The sequence below is a fragment of the Engystomops pustulosus genome, chromosome 5 (genome assembly GCF_040894005.1).
Source record: "Engystomops pustulosus chromosome 5, aEngPut4.maternal, whole genome shotgun sequence".
Taxonomy (NCBI): Eukaryota; Metazoa; Chordata; class Amphibia; order Anura; family Leptodactylidae; genus Engystomops; species Engystomops pustulosus.
The window spans coordinates 143,051,291-143,068,707 of record NC_092415.1 but is presented as its reverse complement, the minus strand read 5'-3'; the positions used below and the strand labels follow the sequence as shown (position 1 = coordinate 143,068,707).

The window sequence follows — 17,417 nt, the reverse complement described above, 5'->3', positions numbered from 1 at the left end:
ATGCTACGGGGTGCTGGCGGGGGCGGTATGCTACGGGGTGCTGGCGGGGGCGGTATGCTACGGGGTGCTGGCGGGGGCGGTATGCTACGGGGTGCTGGCGGGGGCGGTATGCTACAGGGTGCTGGCGGGCGGTATGCTACAGGGTGCTGGCGGGCGGTATGCTACAGGGTGCTGGCGGGCGGTATGCTACAGGGTGCTGGCGGGCGGTATGCTACAGGGGTTGCACGCCAGGTAATAGTCTGTCCTGTTATTGTCTCTCCAAAGTTATTTTCGCCACTTTTTGGCGTTTATTTATCTATCACTGATCATGTTATGTCTCTTGTCACGTTGGACGTACATCTGTTGGTAGCTATGGTACACTCCTCACCTTATTGCTTTTTGTAAGCATGTATACATATACTAGTGTCTATGGGCTATTACCTCTTGCTATATTTTATGTGCTTTTGTGACTTTATATTACTTATTATCTGTACTACTCTTTTGATCCTTTACTTTATCAGGACCTATTACCTGGCGTGCATTACGTATCTCGTCCCGTGATGCATTTATCTTTTATTTTGTATAAAGTTTTTATGTCTTTTGATATGTAATAAAGATTATCACTTTTCCAGTACTCATTTCGTAGCCTTGTGTTTCTTTTCCTCTTTTGCTTCTTCTTTTGGTACTTTGTGATTATTCAAAAAGGCTTTTGGCTCTTCTGGTACATATTACTGTTAGATGTTCTACAGTATTTATTTACGTATGACGTATTGTTTTAGGTTTATATATGCTACAGGGGGCTGGCAGGCTATATACTACAGGGGGCTGGCAGGCTATATACTACAGGGGGCTGGCGGGCTATATACTACAGGGGGCTGGCGGGCTATATACGTTAAGAAGTTACAGATCTGTGAGAGTCAGACATCTTGCTTTTTTGTAGGTGACCAAATACTTATTTTCCACCATAATTTTTCCGATTTTTAAAGAATTTATTTACAATCTTATTTTCTGGATTTGTTTTCACATTTTGTCTCTAATAGTTGAGGTCTACCTTTGATTTCAATTACAGGCCTTTCTCATATTTTTAAGTGGGAGAACTTGCACAATGGGCGGCTGACTAAATACTCCCCCCAACCTTCCCCCTTATCCAATGACAGCTGTCCTTTGTTTCTTTGTGACCATATGACTACATTTATGTGAAATATCTTCACAAAGGTACATTTTTAAAATAACCTCTAACTTAATAAATGTATGTGTATGGCAGGTGAATTAAATTAAATGTAAATATTCAGATGATAATATCATTTTAAGTTTAATGTGTTTTTTTATTACCATGCCATCATGCATACATTCATCTTTATTGCAGTGTAGAAGTATGAAATATATCATGTTTCATTTATTTGGTAGATTTGACAATTTTAGGTCAATATCTACATTTGCAAATACTTGTTCTTCCTTAAGTACATAGTGCAGTGTTTAAATTATGCCTGGTTTTAACAAGCACAGCACTGCATACACTTACACACATCTTTGCTACAGACACCTAGTCACTCACACACAGCTCTGCTACATCCACCTATTCACTCACACACAGCTCTGCAGACGTGGCACTACTACATCCATTCACTTACACATAGTACTGATATATCCATCCATTCACTCCCACACAGCACTGCTACATCCATTCAATCACACACAGCACTGCTGGATCCATCCATCCATTCACCCCCACACAGCACTGCTGGATCCATCCATCCATTCACCCCCACACAGCACTGCTGGATCCATCCATCCATTCACCCCCACACAGCACTGCTGGATCCATCCATCCATTCACCCCCACACAGCACTGCTGGATCCATCCATCCATTCACCCCCACACAGCACTGCTGGATCCATCCATCCATTCACCCCCACACAACACTGCTGGATCCATCCATCCATTCACCCCCACACAACACTGCTGGATCCATCCATCCATTCACCCCCACACAGCACTGCTGGATCCATCCATTCACTCCCACACAGCACTGCTGGATCCATCCATTCACTCCCACACAGCACTGCTGGATCCATCCATTCACTCCTGCACAGCACTGCTGAATCCATCCCTCCATTTACTACCACACAGCACTGCTGGATTCATCCCTTCAATGACTCCCACACAGCACTGCTGGATAGATCCATCCATTCACTCCCACACAGTGCCGCTGCATTCATTCATCCATTCACTTCCACACAGTTCTATTGCAATAATCCTTCCATTTACTCACACGCTTAGCCCTGCTGCATTATTTACTTTCACTCACACCGCTGTTTTGCATATGTAGTCCCAACTGCAGTATTAATATAACTTTTCCCTCCATCCCCTGGCTCCATTCCGGCCAGAAGCTGAAAATGTTTGAACAGGGATGAAACTGTGCTACATCCAATCAATTATACACAGCACTGCTTCATCCATCTATTCACTTTCACACAGCATTGCTACATCCATCCATTCAATCAATCCCACTCACCCTGCTACATTCAACCATTCACTCACACAAACACACACAGCTCTCTCTGTTGCATATCTCTGAGCAGCCATAATATTAAGTAGACTTTTCCTCCCATCCATAGGGATGAAGCATGTTAGTAGTCACATGCTTCTGACATCACTCTAAGGTTGTGCAGTTGTTACTAATGTTGGCATGGAGAGGAAGAGAGCTGTGAAGAGGTACTGCTCTTTCAGAGATCGTGCGAAGTGCTTTGTCAGAACTTCATCTGACAGCGGTCAGGAAACTCTGGCAGGGCTGCATTCTGCGGATTTAGGCTAAAAAGCATCCTATAGTTCAGACATTTCTTTCTAAAAACTGTATGTTAGTTTAAAAAATACAGTAATTTTTTATGATTCACGAACCTATATCTATATTTAGATCTATATAACCATAAATAATTAAGTTCAATATCTTCCAATTTTCACTCTGGCCTGTAAGTTCCATAAAAGACTGAGACTTGTAGACAATGTAAGGTTTTTGATACAGCAGTCACTTAATTTACATCATAGATAAGATATAAATATCACATTTATAATGAACATCATTATTGCCTTCACTACTCATTATTGGTGATGTCAATACACCTCCTTACTGATCTGAGCTTCAAACTATTTCGCTCTATGGCTATGATGCGGCTTTAAAATATATCAATTAATACTGTTGACTTAGCTCAGGCGGCACCTTTAATCATAGACTTAAAATAAAAAAAAATACAGTACAATCGGAAAATAAAAATTGATCAATTTAAAAAAGTTATGTTGGTCTACTTTTAATAAGCACAAAAGAAAATTGGCATCACATTAACTTTGAAGAGGCACTTTTACATCCTACAAACTTCTACTCTTTGCAGCAAATTAACCTTTCCATGTCAGGGAATTCTAAAAATACATATATCTTCAGAAAATCAATAAAACTGAAAGTACCAAAATAGAAAAATGTTAAAACTTTGCAAAATCTAGGTTTTACACACAAGTAATTGTGTTTCTAAAATGGCAGAAGTCAGGTCTGTAATGTCTAGATGAGCGGTTGGCAATTATTAAATGGAAGTATTTAGTTCAGCCTGAACACAGCTGGTCTATACCACAGTTTTCTAAATTATTAGAATCATATACTCTTAAAGCAAAACGCAATCCATTTTGGCCATCACCCACAAATGTGTAAAATAAAACATAAAGGGAACAATTAACCAACACAATGTAACTGAGTCACACTTCTATGAAATCAACCTGCTTCCTGCTTGCTGGATAAGTGCTGAGGGAGCAGGAGGCAGCGAGAGGCAGTGTAACTGTCTGTGAAGACAGATCGCAGAGGGGCTGGGATAGCATCATTTTAAAAGTTGATTTTTTAGAAGGACAGAGGCTATGGATAACAAATATAAGAAGATTACCACAGTCATGATGCCGTGATTTATGCATAAATGTCCCTGGCTTATCATTGATTTTGATGGTCTATTTCCTTTTAATCTCCATTATGTCTAATTTTACAGTCCAGCATGCAGTTCATCGTAGTGACTGCCTTTACAGTGTCCGCCCTATTTTGTTCACACAATGGCACATGTTCATTGCCATTCATTAATTTCCCTTCATTTACATTGTATGCTCCTCAGGCTTTTAATGAATAAACTATAAAGCAGTTCTGCTTGTTATAACCTCCTTTGGCACATATAAGTAGTTAATAACCCTTTTTTACATATAGCACATCTCTAAACTAGGTATCAGGAGAGAATCTTGAATAAATAATATTTTGTCTCTGTTGACATTCACAAAGAGTGCAATAACAAGATTTTTCTTGAGCCCTACATGAAAAAATGTCTCCCCTTGGCTAATAAAAATATAATTATCTGAGAAATTATTGCCTATATCTGGCACAATGTAAAAGAAAAATTGGCTCTGATTGTTCTTGCTCCCATCAATTACTGAAACTGCCTAAATTATAGAGGCTCATCTCAGGGTCTCTATCTTTTAGAGAGCAAAAATAAATTGTAGGTCTATGTATGCAATATCTATTAACCACTTGCTCAATTCCCACAGAAAGTAGTTGTGTAGAAATGAAACTACATAAGCAATGGTTACATTCTGCAGGACAGTGATTGATGTATGCTACATTCGGGCTAGAACTGCAAGGTCTTTGTAGGCCTGAAACAACAAGGTCTCCTAAACCTAACATGACTGTCCCAGGTAAAAACAGAGGTTAAGTGACAATATGTTTGTATGGCTACACTGCCCCTCCTCCCCCAAAAAATAGTTTTCAGCAGGACAAAACAAAGTGACAATAAAATATATATTATACAATGAGACAAAAGTTGCTAGTCTTAACCTCACAACTGGTATGAAGTCTAACAATTCAAAAGTATATAAGCAGCATATCAAAGTTACAAGCTTAGGCCTCATGCATATGACCCTATATGGGGGTCTAGCAGCACACATTGCGGCTAGCTTATGGCCTCTATTGACTTCTATTATTCGCGGTGCGGGGTCTAACTGCATGAAGAATGTGCTGCAAAATATTGAGCAGGTCCTATTCCAGCCTGGTGTTGTGGTGCAGATGGGCACTTTGCTGACCGGTTAAGCCCCATCACCCCACCCACGTCCATTCAAACAACTGCACACTTTATACATTGTATATGGTTGTGTGCATGCAGTGTGGTTTATACAGTCCACATGTGTTTGCCCACTCTTGAGAAACACAATATAGTTAAAGGTTATTCTTAACACAGCCACTCAGAGGTTGTAAATTGTGGAAACAGCCATATATTACCCGTATACAAACGGGTAATAAAACCAGGCCGATGCCCACAAGACTGACAAGCGGGCAGTAGCGAATACATGACTACCAGTATAATATGTATAGATATGCAGGCAATATATTTGTGCAGCAGACAAAACCTCAGGAAATAGGACTCCTGATATTTGAGAGGTATTTTGTAGCTAAACAAACCTGTAACAACTGGGATCAGTGCTGCCCTGTGTCCACGCTATATGCAGTACGTTGCAGAAGTTACAGAACAATGAGCTGTGCCAATTCCCTAGTTCTGTGTAGCTCACTCTACTTCTCCGTAACTCCTATTCACTTCTTTGGTACAACTTGGCTGTTTTTGTAACCTCAAAGTGACAGATATAGGACTTGTCTAAAACTGCTTAGATGGAAATAAACTTTTATTCCAAGTTTGAAATATGTTTAATACATAAATATTATCAAATTTTTTTCAGGCTCATATCTTCAATATACTGAAGTCAAAATTTACAAGTTATAAAGATTTTGACACATTGATGTATACATGTGCTCCTGAATTTGACTTTATGGAAAATGAGGTAAGGAAACATGCCAGTAGTAATGGTCAGAGTGGGAGACGAGGGTTGCCTTGACAATCCAACACAATGGGAAGCACATTGAACACATTTTATAAGAGGTCATAAATTTGTAAATAATTCATGAAAGAATAAAGTTATGTTGAAACCAAGCACACCCTTTTAATGAAATTCTCAATAACTTTGAGTGTTGCACTGGAACAAAATAAGTTGGATTCCTTGCAAGTGTTTTGGAAAAAATAGGACCTTTGTTCTGGCGCAAGTTAAAAAGGAGTTTTATTAGAAAGAATAAAAACAATAAATAATCTATAAAAGACAGTGCATTTCACGTCCTAATGACTGGATGCTTCGTCAGGTCTGTGTACAATGTCATGCAGTAAATGTTTAAATAACAGTTATACAGGAAATTATGTCATAGCAGTTATTTTCAAAACAACCATAAAATACCATAAAATATAGTAAACATTACATTATCATTAGTACCATAAAGAGGTACAAACATACGTAAAGGATGCAGCCCTTATCACTGTGTATTCTTACATGTTTCTAAAGAGTCTTAGTGAGGATGTGATAGCCGGATGTTAGTTGCTGGAACACAACGTTCTGGAAGACAGCAGAATAGCTGGAACGCACGGCCCGTGGGCCCGTAACTGTTCGGTGTATGCGGACTGACGGTGGCCGTGGGAGGACACAGATTTTATTTAGGTGTATCCATATAACAGGCCACCTGTATTAGGAAAAATTATTCAGAATTGTCATTTCATTTCATGAGAAATACTACTATGTCCTAACCCTTAGACCACAGTTTTTACTGAATATGATTGGCAGCAATAACCCTGTTGTGTAAGACAGCAGGGTTATTGCATCACATCCTTTACTAGACATTAGGGAAGATGTAATCATCTGTTTACGCTGCAATACTGGAGTAATGTGCACCTGAAGACTGTGTACCACATTTATTTATGTAGACCATTTTCGGGCTGTTTTCTGACTTGTCCAAAAAAGGGGCGAGGCCTTAGGAAAGGGATGTGGTCTAGTCCATGCACCATAAAATTCTGACGTAACATAAACCAACTAAATTGTTACAAATAGGGCTCTAGCTATCTAGTGCATCACTGAAGAAGAATGTGAAAATTACCCCGTTCTACTAATGACTTCGCCATGTAGACTGCTGTACTGTTATTGTTTTGTTTTAAATGCTTTTGATCTATTTTTTTATTTTCATATGCTACAAGGTATTTAGAAAGCCAACCTTAGAAAGCATCAAACATAGTTTAGAGTATACTCCAGTAATGTTTTTAGTCCTGTAAATGGCATTATTATATAGTGCTTTGTACAGTATATAATAGAAAAGCTACTAGTTCCACATTTCCTTGAAGTAAATGATTGTAAATAATGTTTTCCTTTTAGTAAATGGTTTTACCTGAATCAGAATGTATTTTTTCTTATTTCTTCTATTATTAGACACCATGGAGATATTTAAAGACTCTGATACTTCCATTAGTTACCCTTGTGTTTTTAACCATATGCATTCGGGTAAGTATTCTCAGTAGTGGCATAATGTCTAGGGAACCGGTTTAACCTTTTTTACTCTAACTCACATAAAATTTTTATTTTTACTTTATTCAATGCTTAATAAATTTTATTTTAACATAACCAAATATTCTCAAGGTAAGTAACATATCATAAATATGTATATAATTTATGCTCTCCTATAAAACTTAAATGTAGGCAGATATACTAAAACCGTCTAAAAGGTAAACTGGAAAGTCATGGACTCCATATTTATCTCTGTGTCTGCTGATGACTATAAGAAGGTTCGATATCTAGCAGTGCAACAAATTTGCCATCATTAACATACACTTTTAGACCGTTTTAATACATCTAGTTTTACTTTACACATATTAGTTAGGAGTCACCCCTCCTCCTCTCGGCTGTAGCCGAGCGGGCATACGTTTGTGCAAATGTAGCCTAAGGCTGAAGTGGTTAGGAGATACAAGTGAGCATATATTTCAAGCAAGTGATAAGTGTTTGCAATTTGATCTACAGTAATATCAATGCTCATTTGTAATGACCGATATTGTAACAAGTCCACGGGGCTAGATTGTGAGATTGTGTAATTTGTATTGTATGTTATCTAAAACCTGTAAAATGTTTATAAAAAATAAAACAAATTTAAGTGACCCCAAACTTTTGAGCAGTAGTGTGTGTGTGGTATGTATGTATGTGTGTGTGTGTATGTGTGTGTGTGTGTGTGTGTATATATACAAACAAGCCGAGGTAGCCTTCCAGCCCCCTATAGTATATAGCAGTGATGGCTAACCTATGGCACTGGTGCCAGAGGTGGCACTCAGAGCCCTTTCTGTGGGCACTCAGGCCATCACCAGAGATGACTCCAGGTATCTTCCTGCAGTCCCAGACAGCCCAGGACTTGCTGTGCACATAGCTATTTTAAAGTGACAGCTGTACCTGGGACTATTTTCTGCTTTATTGGTGTCCTCAGGGACTGGTATCAATGAAAACTGTGACAGAGAAAGGAGTATAAATCACCAATTAAATTTCTGTGTTGGCACTTTGCGATAAATAAGCAGGTCTTTGTTGTAGCTTGGGCACTCGGCCTATAAAAGGTTCGCCATCACTGGTATATAGCCTGCCAGCCCCCCATGTAGTGGTATAGCCTGCCAGCCCCCCCCATGTAGTGGTATAGCCTGCCAGCCCCCCCATGTAGTGGTATAGCCTGCCAGCCCCCCCATGTAGTGGTATAGCCTGCCAGCTCCCCATGTAGTGGTATAGCCTGCCAGCTCCCCATGTAGTGGTATAGCCTGCCAGCTCCCCATGTAGTGGTATAGCCTGCCAGCTCCCCATGTAGTGGTATAGCCTGCCAGCTCCCCATGTAGTGGTATAGCCTGCCAGCTCCCCCGTAGTGGTATAGCCTGCCAGCTCCCCCGTAGTGGTATAGCCTGCCAGCTCCCCCGTAGTGGTATAGCCTGCCAGCTCCCCCGTAGTGGTATAGCCTGGCAGAACACCCCCCCCCCCCCGTAGTGTGTAATATATTATATATTAAATAAATAAATAGCCGGCATGCTGTACTCACCTTTCCGACGTCGCCTTGGGTCCTCTTCTGCTTCCGATGCTCCGCTGCTTCTTCGGGTCCTTTGTGTCCTCTTTGAGTTTTTTGGCTCCTCTTCCGGTCATTCCGCTCCTCTTCCGGTCTTCACACTCAGCCGACACACAGAATGACGTCAACCGCTTGCCGAGGTCATTGTTTGTGAGCCACCGGCATCACAAGGGGAACCGAAGAGGAGCGGAAGAACCTCAAGAGGACCCAAGGAGGCACTGGAGCATCGGAAGCAGTAGAGGACCTACAGGGGATGTCAGTGTTTAATTTTTTATAGACTCGAGTATAAGCAGAGTTACGGTTTTTCAGCACAAATTTTGTGCTGAAAAACTTGGCTTGTACTCGAGTATATATAGTATATAATTAATATATATGTGTGTGTGTGTGTGTGTGTGTGTGTGTGTGTGCTTTTTTTTTTTTTTTTGCAACAGAGAATTTTGTCATCCATGATTAAAATTCTATATATTTTGATGTGACATGATTTGCTTTTTTTTTTTTCCTTCTTTTATGCAGACATTTAAAGATATACTTGCATCAAGTAGACAAAACAACAGCAGGGCACAACATAGCGAAAGGTAATTTTCTTTCTTTGGTAACCCACATATGGGGGCTGATTTACTAAGGCTCCGCGGATCGCAATTTCGTTGTGACAGGTATTTAACTGGGGATTGTGTCACACGCGACGGGACTGTGGCGCGGCAGAAATCGGGGGGTGGGCCGTTTGACGATCCGACTGATTCGGACTGAGCGCGGGATTTAACATTCCAATTGTATCGCAAGACAATGCACTCATATAGACCAGGAAAAAGATGGTGAACCCCGGCGGACCTGAGCGGGGAAGCGAAAGATACACAATCTTATTGAATTGCGGCAGAGTGCATTCCGATCAGACAATGCACTTTCGGGGATCGCCTCAAGACAGGTAAGTAAATGTGGCCCAATGTCTTCTAAATTGTATGTGGAAGTAATATATTTAATCTTTATGTGTGTTTGAAAGCCCTAACATGGTGTTATTACTTATATACATCGCACAATGACTGATCTTTAAAGTAATCAACAAGATTGTGAAAAAAGGGACACTTTGCCAAAGATTGTCTTTTATTTTTTCAGAGCCAACAATGTAGATATGTGTATAGATACTTTCATATGCATATGTTTTCTGAAACTCGTCCGAGATACCTGCCGTCTGCACAGAACTCGCAAGCTCGCACCTGCATGTTCACTGCTCCAAAGCTCCTCATAGCGAAGATTTCGGGTAGAAGGATGGAAGAGGCTACTAGGCCGTGGAGTAGCCGCGCTGTGTAGCCTCATCTCCGGCTACTCCACACCCCAGTAGCCTCTTTAGAAAATGTACATATTAGGGGAATAAAAGTTATTCAGAAATTACTGGGATCTGACGATTAGCCCTTAAAAGGGCTATCCTCATGTCCTATAGATCCACCTAACACCGATCTACCTTTACAGGTAGATCCGTGGTGGTAGGTTCCCTTTAAATAATATTGCTGAAAATGGCCATTAACCGCGTGCTAGCCCTTTAACGGTGAGTGACTCGCCCGGGACAGCGCAGAGCAGCACGGGTGCGCCTGCGACCCGGGAGATAGGTCGCAAGAGCACCTGTGACAGTACCCCCCTTTGCCTCCCCCCTCTTCTTGGACCGGAGGAACCGGTGTAGAAGAGCACGATCCAGGATGTTCTCCTCAAGTTCCTAAGACCTCTCCTCTGGGCCGAACCCCCTCCAGTCGACAAGATGGAATCGTCTCCCTCTGACTATCTTCATATCAATGACCTCTTTTAACTCGAAGACACCAGAAACATCAGCTTCAGGAGCAGGAAGAGGTACTTGCCGGGAGAATCGATTCTTGATGACAGGTTTCATCAGGAACATTTCAGCACCTCAAATGGACCCAGATAGTGAGGAGGCAGCTTGTTGCTGGGGATCTTCAGCCTCTCATATCTTGAAGAAAGCTGCACTTTATCACCCAGAGAGAAGACTGGAGGAGGCCTGCGTCTCTTGTCGGCCTGGGTTTTGGTGCGGGTGGACGGCCGAAGTAGGGAGAGATGAATCTTCCTCCAGATGAACTCAAGATCTCTGACCAATTCCTCCACAGCATGAACGTCGGACGCCACAGGGAGTCTAAGGAATTATGCCCACGGTAACAGAGTGGACCAATCGTCCTGTCGGGCAGAAACAAAATGACGGAGGTAACATCAGAGAGTCTGCTTAACCCTCTCAACTTGACCATTGGACTGAGGGTGGTACGCTGAGGAGAATTCCAACTTCTCTTGAAGTTCTCCAGAGAGAACGCCAGAAGTGTGAAACAAACAAGACCCCCTGATCATAGACGATGTGCTCAGGATGTCCATGTAGCAGGAAGATGTTGGTGAAGAACAGGCTGGCAAGACGAGGAGTTGACGGCAGATGTGGAGTCACAAAATGGGACATCTTGGAGAAGTGGCCTGTTACCACCCAGATGAAAGTATTCCCAGAAAAAGAAAGAAGATCCGTGTTGAAGTCCATGGCCACGTGAGACCACGGACAGCTGTTGTCTGCAACGGCAATAGTAGACTAGCTGATTTTAGGCAAGGTGGCTTTTAAAAGCACAGGATGTGCAGGAACCCCCAAAATCACGAACATCTTTGACCAGGTCAGGCCACCAGTAGAAACGGGAGATGAGGACTACAGAGCGCTTCACCCCAGGATGCCCAGCCGGACATGAACAATGTTCCCAAGACAATATCCTCTGTCACAGTGCCGGTCGGACATGCGTCTTGCCGGGGGGAAGCTGTGAGAGATCCACAGGAGCAGCAACAACTAGTCTTTAAGGAGCAATAATATGCCGAGGAGGCGGCTCCTCTCCAATGACTTCTGAGGCACATAAAAGGGCATCAGCCTTCATGTTCTTCTCCACAGGACGCAAGTGGATCAGGTGAGAAGAAGAGTGACCAACGGGCTTGGCTAGGGTTGAGACTTTGTCTGGAGATACAGGAGATTTTTATGATCTGTATATAAGCAGACCGGATGGTGAGCTCCCTCCAGAAGATATCGCCATTCTTCCAGGAGAAGTTTGATGGCCAGAAGTTCTCCATCTCCTATGGAAAAAAGCCACAAGTAATAGTTTGGCCTTTGGGCCCTTTCTGGGTGATCACCGCCCCAGCACCTATGGAGGATGCGTCAGCTTCCGAATGAAAGGGCTTTTCAGTGTCAGGCCTAGTGAGAACTGGGGCTGAAGAAAAGGCAGCTTTCAACCTTGAAGGCTTTATCAGCTGCCGAAGACCGTAGACAGGGCTTGGCACCCTTCTTGGTGAATGGCACGATGGGGGACACGAGTGAAGAAATGAGGGTATACTGCCGGTAATAGTTTGCAAAGCCCAGGAACCTCTGGACTGTTTGGCCAGATCCATCTGGAGACTCCTGTCGGAGATAATATAGCAGAGGAAAGGAAGACCCCGCTGGTGAAATTGACATTTCTCAAGCTTAGCATATAGGCAGTTGGCCCGAAGTCATCCAAGAATTTGCCGTACGTAGAACTGGTGGGATGTAAAGTCTGCGGAGAATACCAGAATGTCGTCAAGATAGACTACCACACAAGTATAGAGCAGATCCCTGAAATGTTGTTGACAACTTCATGAAATACGGCTGGGGCGTTACAGTCCGAACTGCATCATCAACTCAAAATGTCCATCACAAGTTTTAAGCAGTCTTCCACTCGTTGCCCTTGGGGCCTATCCAAAACCATGCTGTGCAACAGGGTCCTTATCCCATAGTTGCATCACACATGTGCAATAGGTGATCTAAGTCTATATAAGACAAAGTTAAAGAGTACTGCATTACGCATTTCCCAATTCCCCATCAGAATGTATAAAAATATAATCATTACCGAACTCTTGTGCATGCAGCACTTAACTAACCTGCGTACTGCTGTGTAAAGAAATGAAGTACACAGGCCTGTGCATACAATAACTTACAGCTAACATCGAACCACTATAATGTTGATCAACAGTAATGGAACACTGAGGAGAAGGCAATATGTAGATTTGGATATATACAGTTAGGGCCAGAAATATTTCGACAGTCACACAAGTTTTGTTATTTTAGCTGTTTACAAAAACATGTTCAGAAATACAATTATATATATAATATGGGCTGAAAGTGCACAATCCCAGCTGCAATATGAGAGTTTCCACATCCAAATCGGAGAAAGGGTATAGGAATCCTAGCTCTGTAATGCACAGCCTCCTCTTTTTCAAGGGACCAAAAGTAATTGGACAATGGACTCTAAGGGCTGCAATTAACTCTGAAGGCGTCTCCCTCATTAACCTGTAATCAATGAAGTAGTTAAAAGGTCTGGGGTTGATTCCAGGTGTGTGGTTTTGAATTTGGAAGCTGTTGCTGTGACCAGACAACATACGGTCAAAGGAACTCTCAATTGAGGTGAAGCAGAACATCCTGAGGCTGAAAAAAAAAGAAAAAATCCATCAGAGAGATAGCAGACATGCTTGGAGTAGCAAAATCAACAGTCAGGTACATTCTGAGAAAAAAGGAATTGACTGGTGAGCTTGGGAACTCAAAAAGGCCTGGGCGTCCACGGATGACAACAGTGGTGGATGATCGCCGCATACTTTCTTTGGTGAAGAAGAACCCGTTCACAACATCAACAAGTCCAGAACACTCTCAGTGAAGTAGGTGTATCTGTGTAAAGAGAAGACTCCATGAAAGTAAATACAAAGGGTTCACATCTAGATGCAAACCATTCATCAATTCCAAAAATAGACAGGCCAGAGTTAAATTTGCCAAAAAACACCTCAAGAAGCCAGCTCGGTTCTGGAAAAGTATTCTATGGACAGATGAGACAAAGATCAACCTGTACCAGAATGATAGGAAGAAAAAAGTTTGGAGAAGAAAGGGAACTGCAAATGATCCAAGGCACAGCACATCCTCTGTAAAACATGGTGGAGGCAACGTGATGGCATGGGCATGCATGGCTTTCAATGCCACTGGGTCACTTGTGTTTATTGATGACATAACAGCAGACAAGTGTAGCCGGATGAATTCTGAAGTGTACCGGGATATACTTTCAGCCCAGATTCAGCTAAATGCTGCAAAGTTGATCGGACGGCGATTCATAGTACAGATGGACAATGACCCCAAGCATACAGCCAAAGCTACCTAGGAGTTCATGAGTGCAAAAAAGTGGAACATTCTGCAATGGCCAAGTCAATCACCAGATCTTAACACAATTGAGCATGCATTTCACTTGCTCAAATCCAGACCTAAGACGGAAAGACCCACAAACAAGCAAGACCTGAACGCTGCGGCTGTAAAGGCCTGGCAAAGCATTAAGTAGGAGTAAACCCAGCGTTTGGTGATGTCCATGGGTTCCAGACTTAAGGCATTGATTGCCTCCAAAGGATTTGCAACAAAATATTGAAAATAAAAATATTTTGTTTGGGTTATGTTTATTTGTCCAATTACTTTTGAGCTCCTAAAATGTGGAGTGTTTGTAAAGAAATGTGTACAATTCCTACATTTTCTATCAGATATTTTTGTTCAACCCTTAAAATTAAACGTTACAATCTGCACTTGAATTCTGTTGTAGAGGTTTCACTTCAAATCCAATGTGGTGGCATGCAGAGCCCAACTCGCGAAAATTGTGTCACTGTCCAAATATTTCTGGCCCTAACTGTATATAGGTGACATCACCATATTGTAAATAGTCAAACGTCAAACCCTTAGTGCAAATGCAAAAGCCTAGTGTAATCGAAAAGAGGTTATTAAAGATAAACAGCCACTATATCTGTTATATCAACTTAAGAAAACAAAGGTGATATTATACACTTCTATCAGGATCACCACATGTAGGGTACCAAAAATTTTACATGTACCAGAAAAGGTAAAGGTATAGGACCTTGTTCTCCAAAGAAAAAAAAAAAAGGTGGAATGCAGACATTTCCCACCGTATAAGCATAGAGTGGGATATGTCGGTGCCATACATTGTAAGGAAAACTCATAAGCCCCTTACGTGTCCTTACAACATATGGCAAGTAACATGATGTGAACCCAGCCTAATTTACATTTATCATGTGTTGGATTTATCAATTGATATATACAAACGGTCAGCACCTCGAAGCTGGGTGTGTCTCTTGATGTCCGTATCGAGATCATGCCCAAAATTAATAAATGAAATAAAGGCTGTGCACCACTTAAATATAAATCAATATTTTTTTTTTATTGTGGTCAAGATAGTGTTTACACTGTCTTTACCACAATAAAAATAGTTATTGCATCATGTTCAAGAGGTGCACATCCTTTATTTCATTTGTTTTTGCTTTATGCTGGCATCATTTTTTAAGCATTCTTAGATTTTTTTTTTCAGCACGTGAAAAAGCCTAGAATTCCAAAAGCAATTTTCCACATTTAAAAGAAAATTTCAAAACCCATTTTTTAGGAACTATCTCAATCCCGAAAAAGGCCTTTTAAGGCATATTTATTAAAATCACTCTAAAAATGGCTCAATTTTAAAAACTGCACCCCTAATACTATTTTCAACTGCAATTAGAAAGTTTTTAATCCTTTGGGTTATGAACCAGGATTACAACAAAATTTACATCTAATTAACAAATCTCATTTATCTTTAATTTTTGGAATAAATAACCTAAACCTTGGTTAAGTAAGCATATTATTAAAGTACCCCATATGTGTATATAAATAGCTTTGTGGGCTCAACACAGGGCACATAAGGGAAGTAGCACCATTGGTCTTTTAGAGGGCAGTTTTTAACCCCTTAATGCTCTGCGCCGTAGCTCTACGGCGCAGAGGTATAGGGAATGTATGAAGAGGGCTCACGGCTGAGTCCTCTTCATACAAAGGTGGGGGTTGTTGCATATTGCAGCAAACCCCCACCGCTAATAACCGATCGCGGCTATTAACACTTTGATTGCCGCCGGAAATGTCGCCCGCGGCATTTAAAAGGCGGCGGCGCGTGGGCGCCGCAATCTTTATTCCGATCGCCGCGCCCCCGAACATAGTCGGGGAGGGGCGGCGATCGGCTGCCATGGTAGCCTCGAGTCTTCGTTTGACCCGAGGCTTAATGGCTTCTGCAGATTCATTACAATGAGCCAGTGGCTCATTGTAATGAATGAGCTGCTAAAATGCCATACATTGCAATACAGAAGGTTAATATACCCTAGATGGTCTAAGAATTAGTGAAAAAAAAGTTTTAAAAAAGTTTAAAAAATAAAAAAATTAATAAAATATTAAAAATTCAAATCACCCCCCTTTCGCTAGAACTGATATAAGACATAATAAACTGTAAAAATCACAGACACATTAGCTATCGCCGCGCCCCAAAATGCCCGATCTATCAAAATATAAAAACTGTCGGCGGTGACCTCCGAGACGGGAAATGGCGCCCAAATGTCCGAAATGCGACTTTTACACATTTTTACATCACATAAAAAATTATCAAAATGTTGCACAGACCTCAAAATGGTAGGAATGCAAACGTCGGCTCATTTTGCAAAAAATTACACCTCACACAACTCCGTGCGCCAAAGTATGAAACAGTTACTCGCTTCAGAAGATTTTTCTTTTTTGTACACATTCGTTTAATTTTTGAAAATGTATTAAAACACAATAAAACCTGTATAAATTTGGTATCACCGCGATCGCACCGAACCAAAGAATAAAGCTGAGGTGTTATTTTGAGTGCCTAGTAAAAGTCGTAAAAACTGAGCCCACAAGAACGTGACGTTTTTTTCAATTTTTCCACATTTGGAATTTATTTTCAGCTTCGCAGTACACGGCATGTTAAAATAAATAACATTACAGGAAAGTAAAATTTGTTACGCACAAAATAAGCCCTCACACAGGTCTGTACACGTAAAAATGAAAAAGTTATGGATTTTTGAAGGTGGAAATGAGCGAAAAAACCCTGCGTCCTTAAGGGGTTAAGGCATTCATTTTTGTTATGCACTTGCAAAGCCCCTTTGGTACCATAATATCAGAAACCTCAATAAGTGATACCATTTTTTGGAAACTAGACCACTCAAGGATATAATTAAAGGGTAAAGTGAGAATTTTGACCCACACATTTTTCATAGAATTTATTAACCTTGGCCAGTAAAAATGAAGAATTACATTTTTTGGTCATAAAATGTCCCTTTAGTCCCAAAGAGGAGCTCAAAGGAGGAAATGCATTATGTAATTGTGTTACAGAATTTCTCCCTATTACAAAACACCCCACTTGTAAACCTCTGTATGGGCACACAGTAGGGCACACACGGAATGCAGCACAGTTGGGCTTTTGGAGAGCAGAAGTTGCTTAGACAGTTTTTGGGTGCATGACATGTTAGCAGAGACCCAGATGTAACGTTGTAAAACCTCAACAATTGACCCCATTTCAGAAACTAGAAGATTTAATCATGTATAAGTATACAATCCTAAAGGATTTAATCATGTATAAGTATAATGAGCAT

General features: G+C 41.2%; 1 protein-coding gene across 6 annotated transcripts in view; it reads left to right on the top strand.

Annotated features, from left to right (window-relative positions):
- DPY19L1 (dpy-19 like C-mannosyltransferase 1) overlaps positions 1 to 17,417 on the top strand; it is a 137,051-nt gene that overhangs the window by 99,622 nt on the left and 20,012 nt on the right. For all 6 annotated transcript variants that reach the window (XM_072153270.1, XM_072153273.1, XM_072153271.1 and 3 more), the window contains 3 exons: positions 5,726 to 5,827; positions 7,289 to 7,360; positions 9,456 to 9,517. In XM_072153270.1, coding sequence (XP_072009371.1) covers positions 5,726 to 5,827; positions 7,289 to 7,360; positions 9,456 to 9,517 — 236 coding nt within the window. The remainder of the gene's footprint in view (positions 1 to 5,725; positions 5,828 to 7,288; positions 7,361 to 9,455; positions 9,518 to 17,417) is intronic.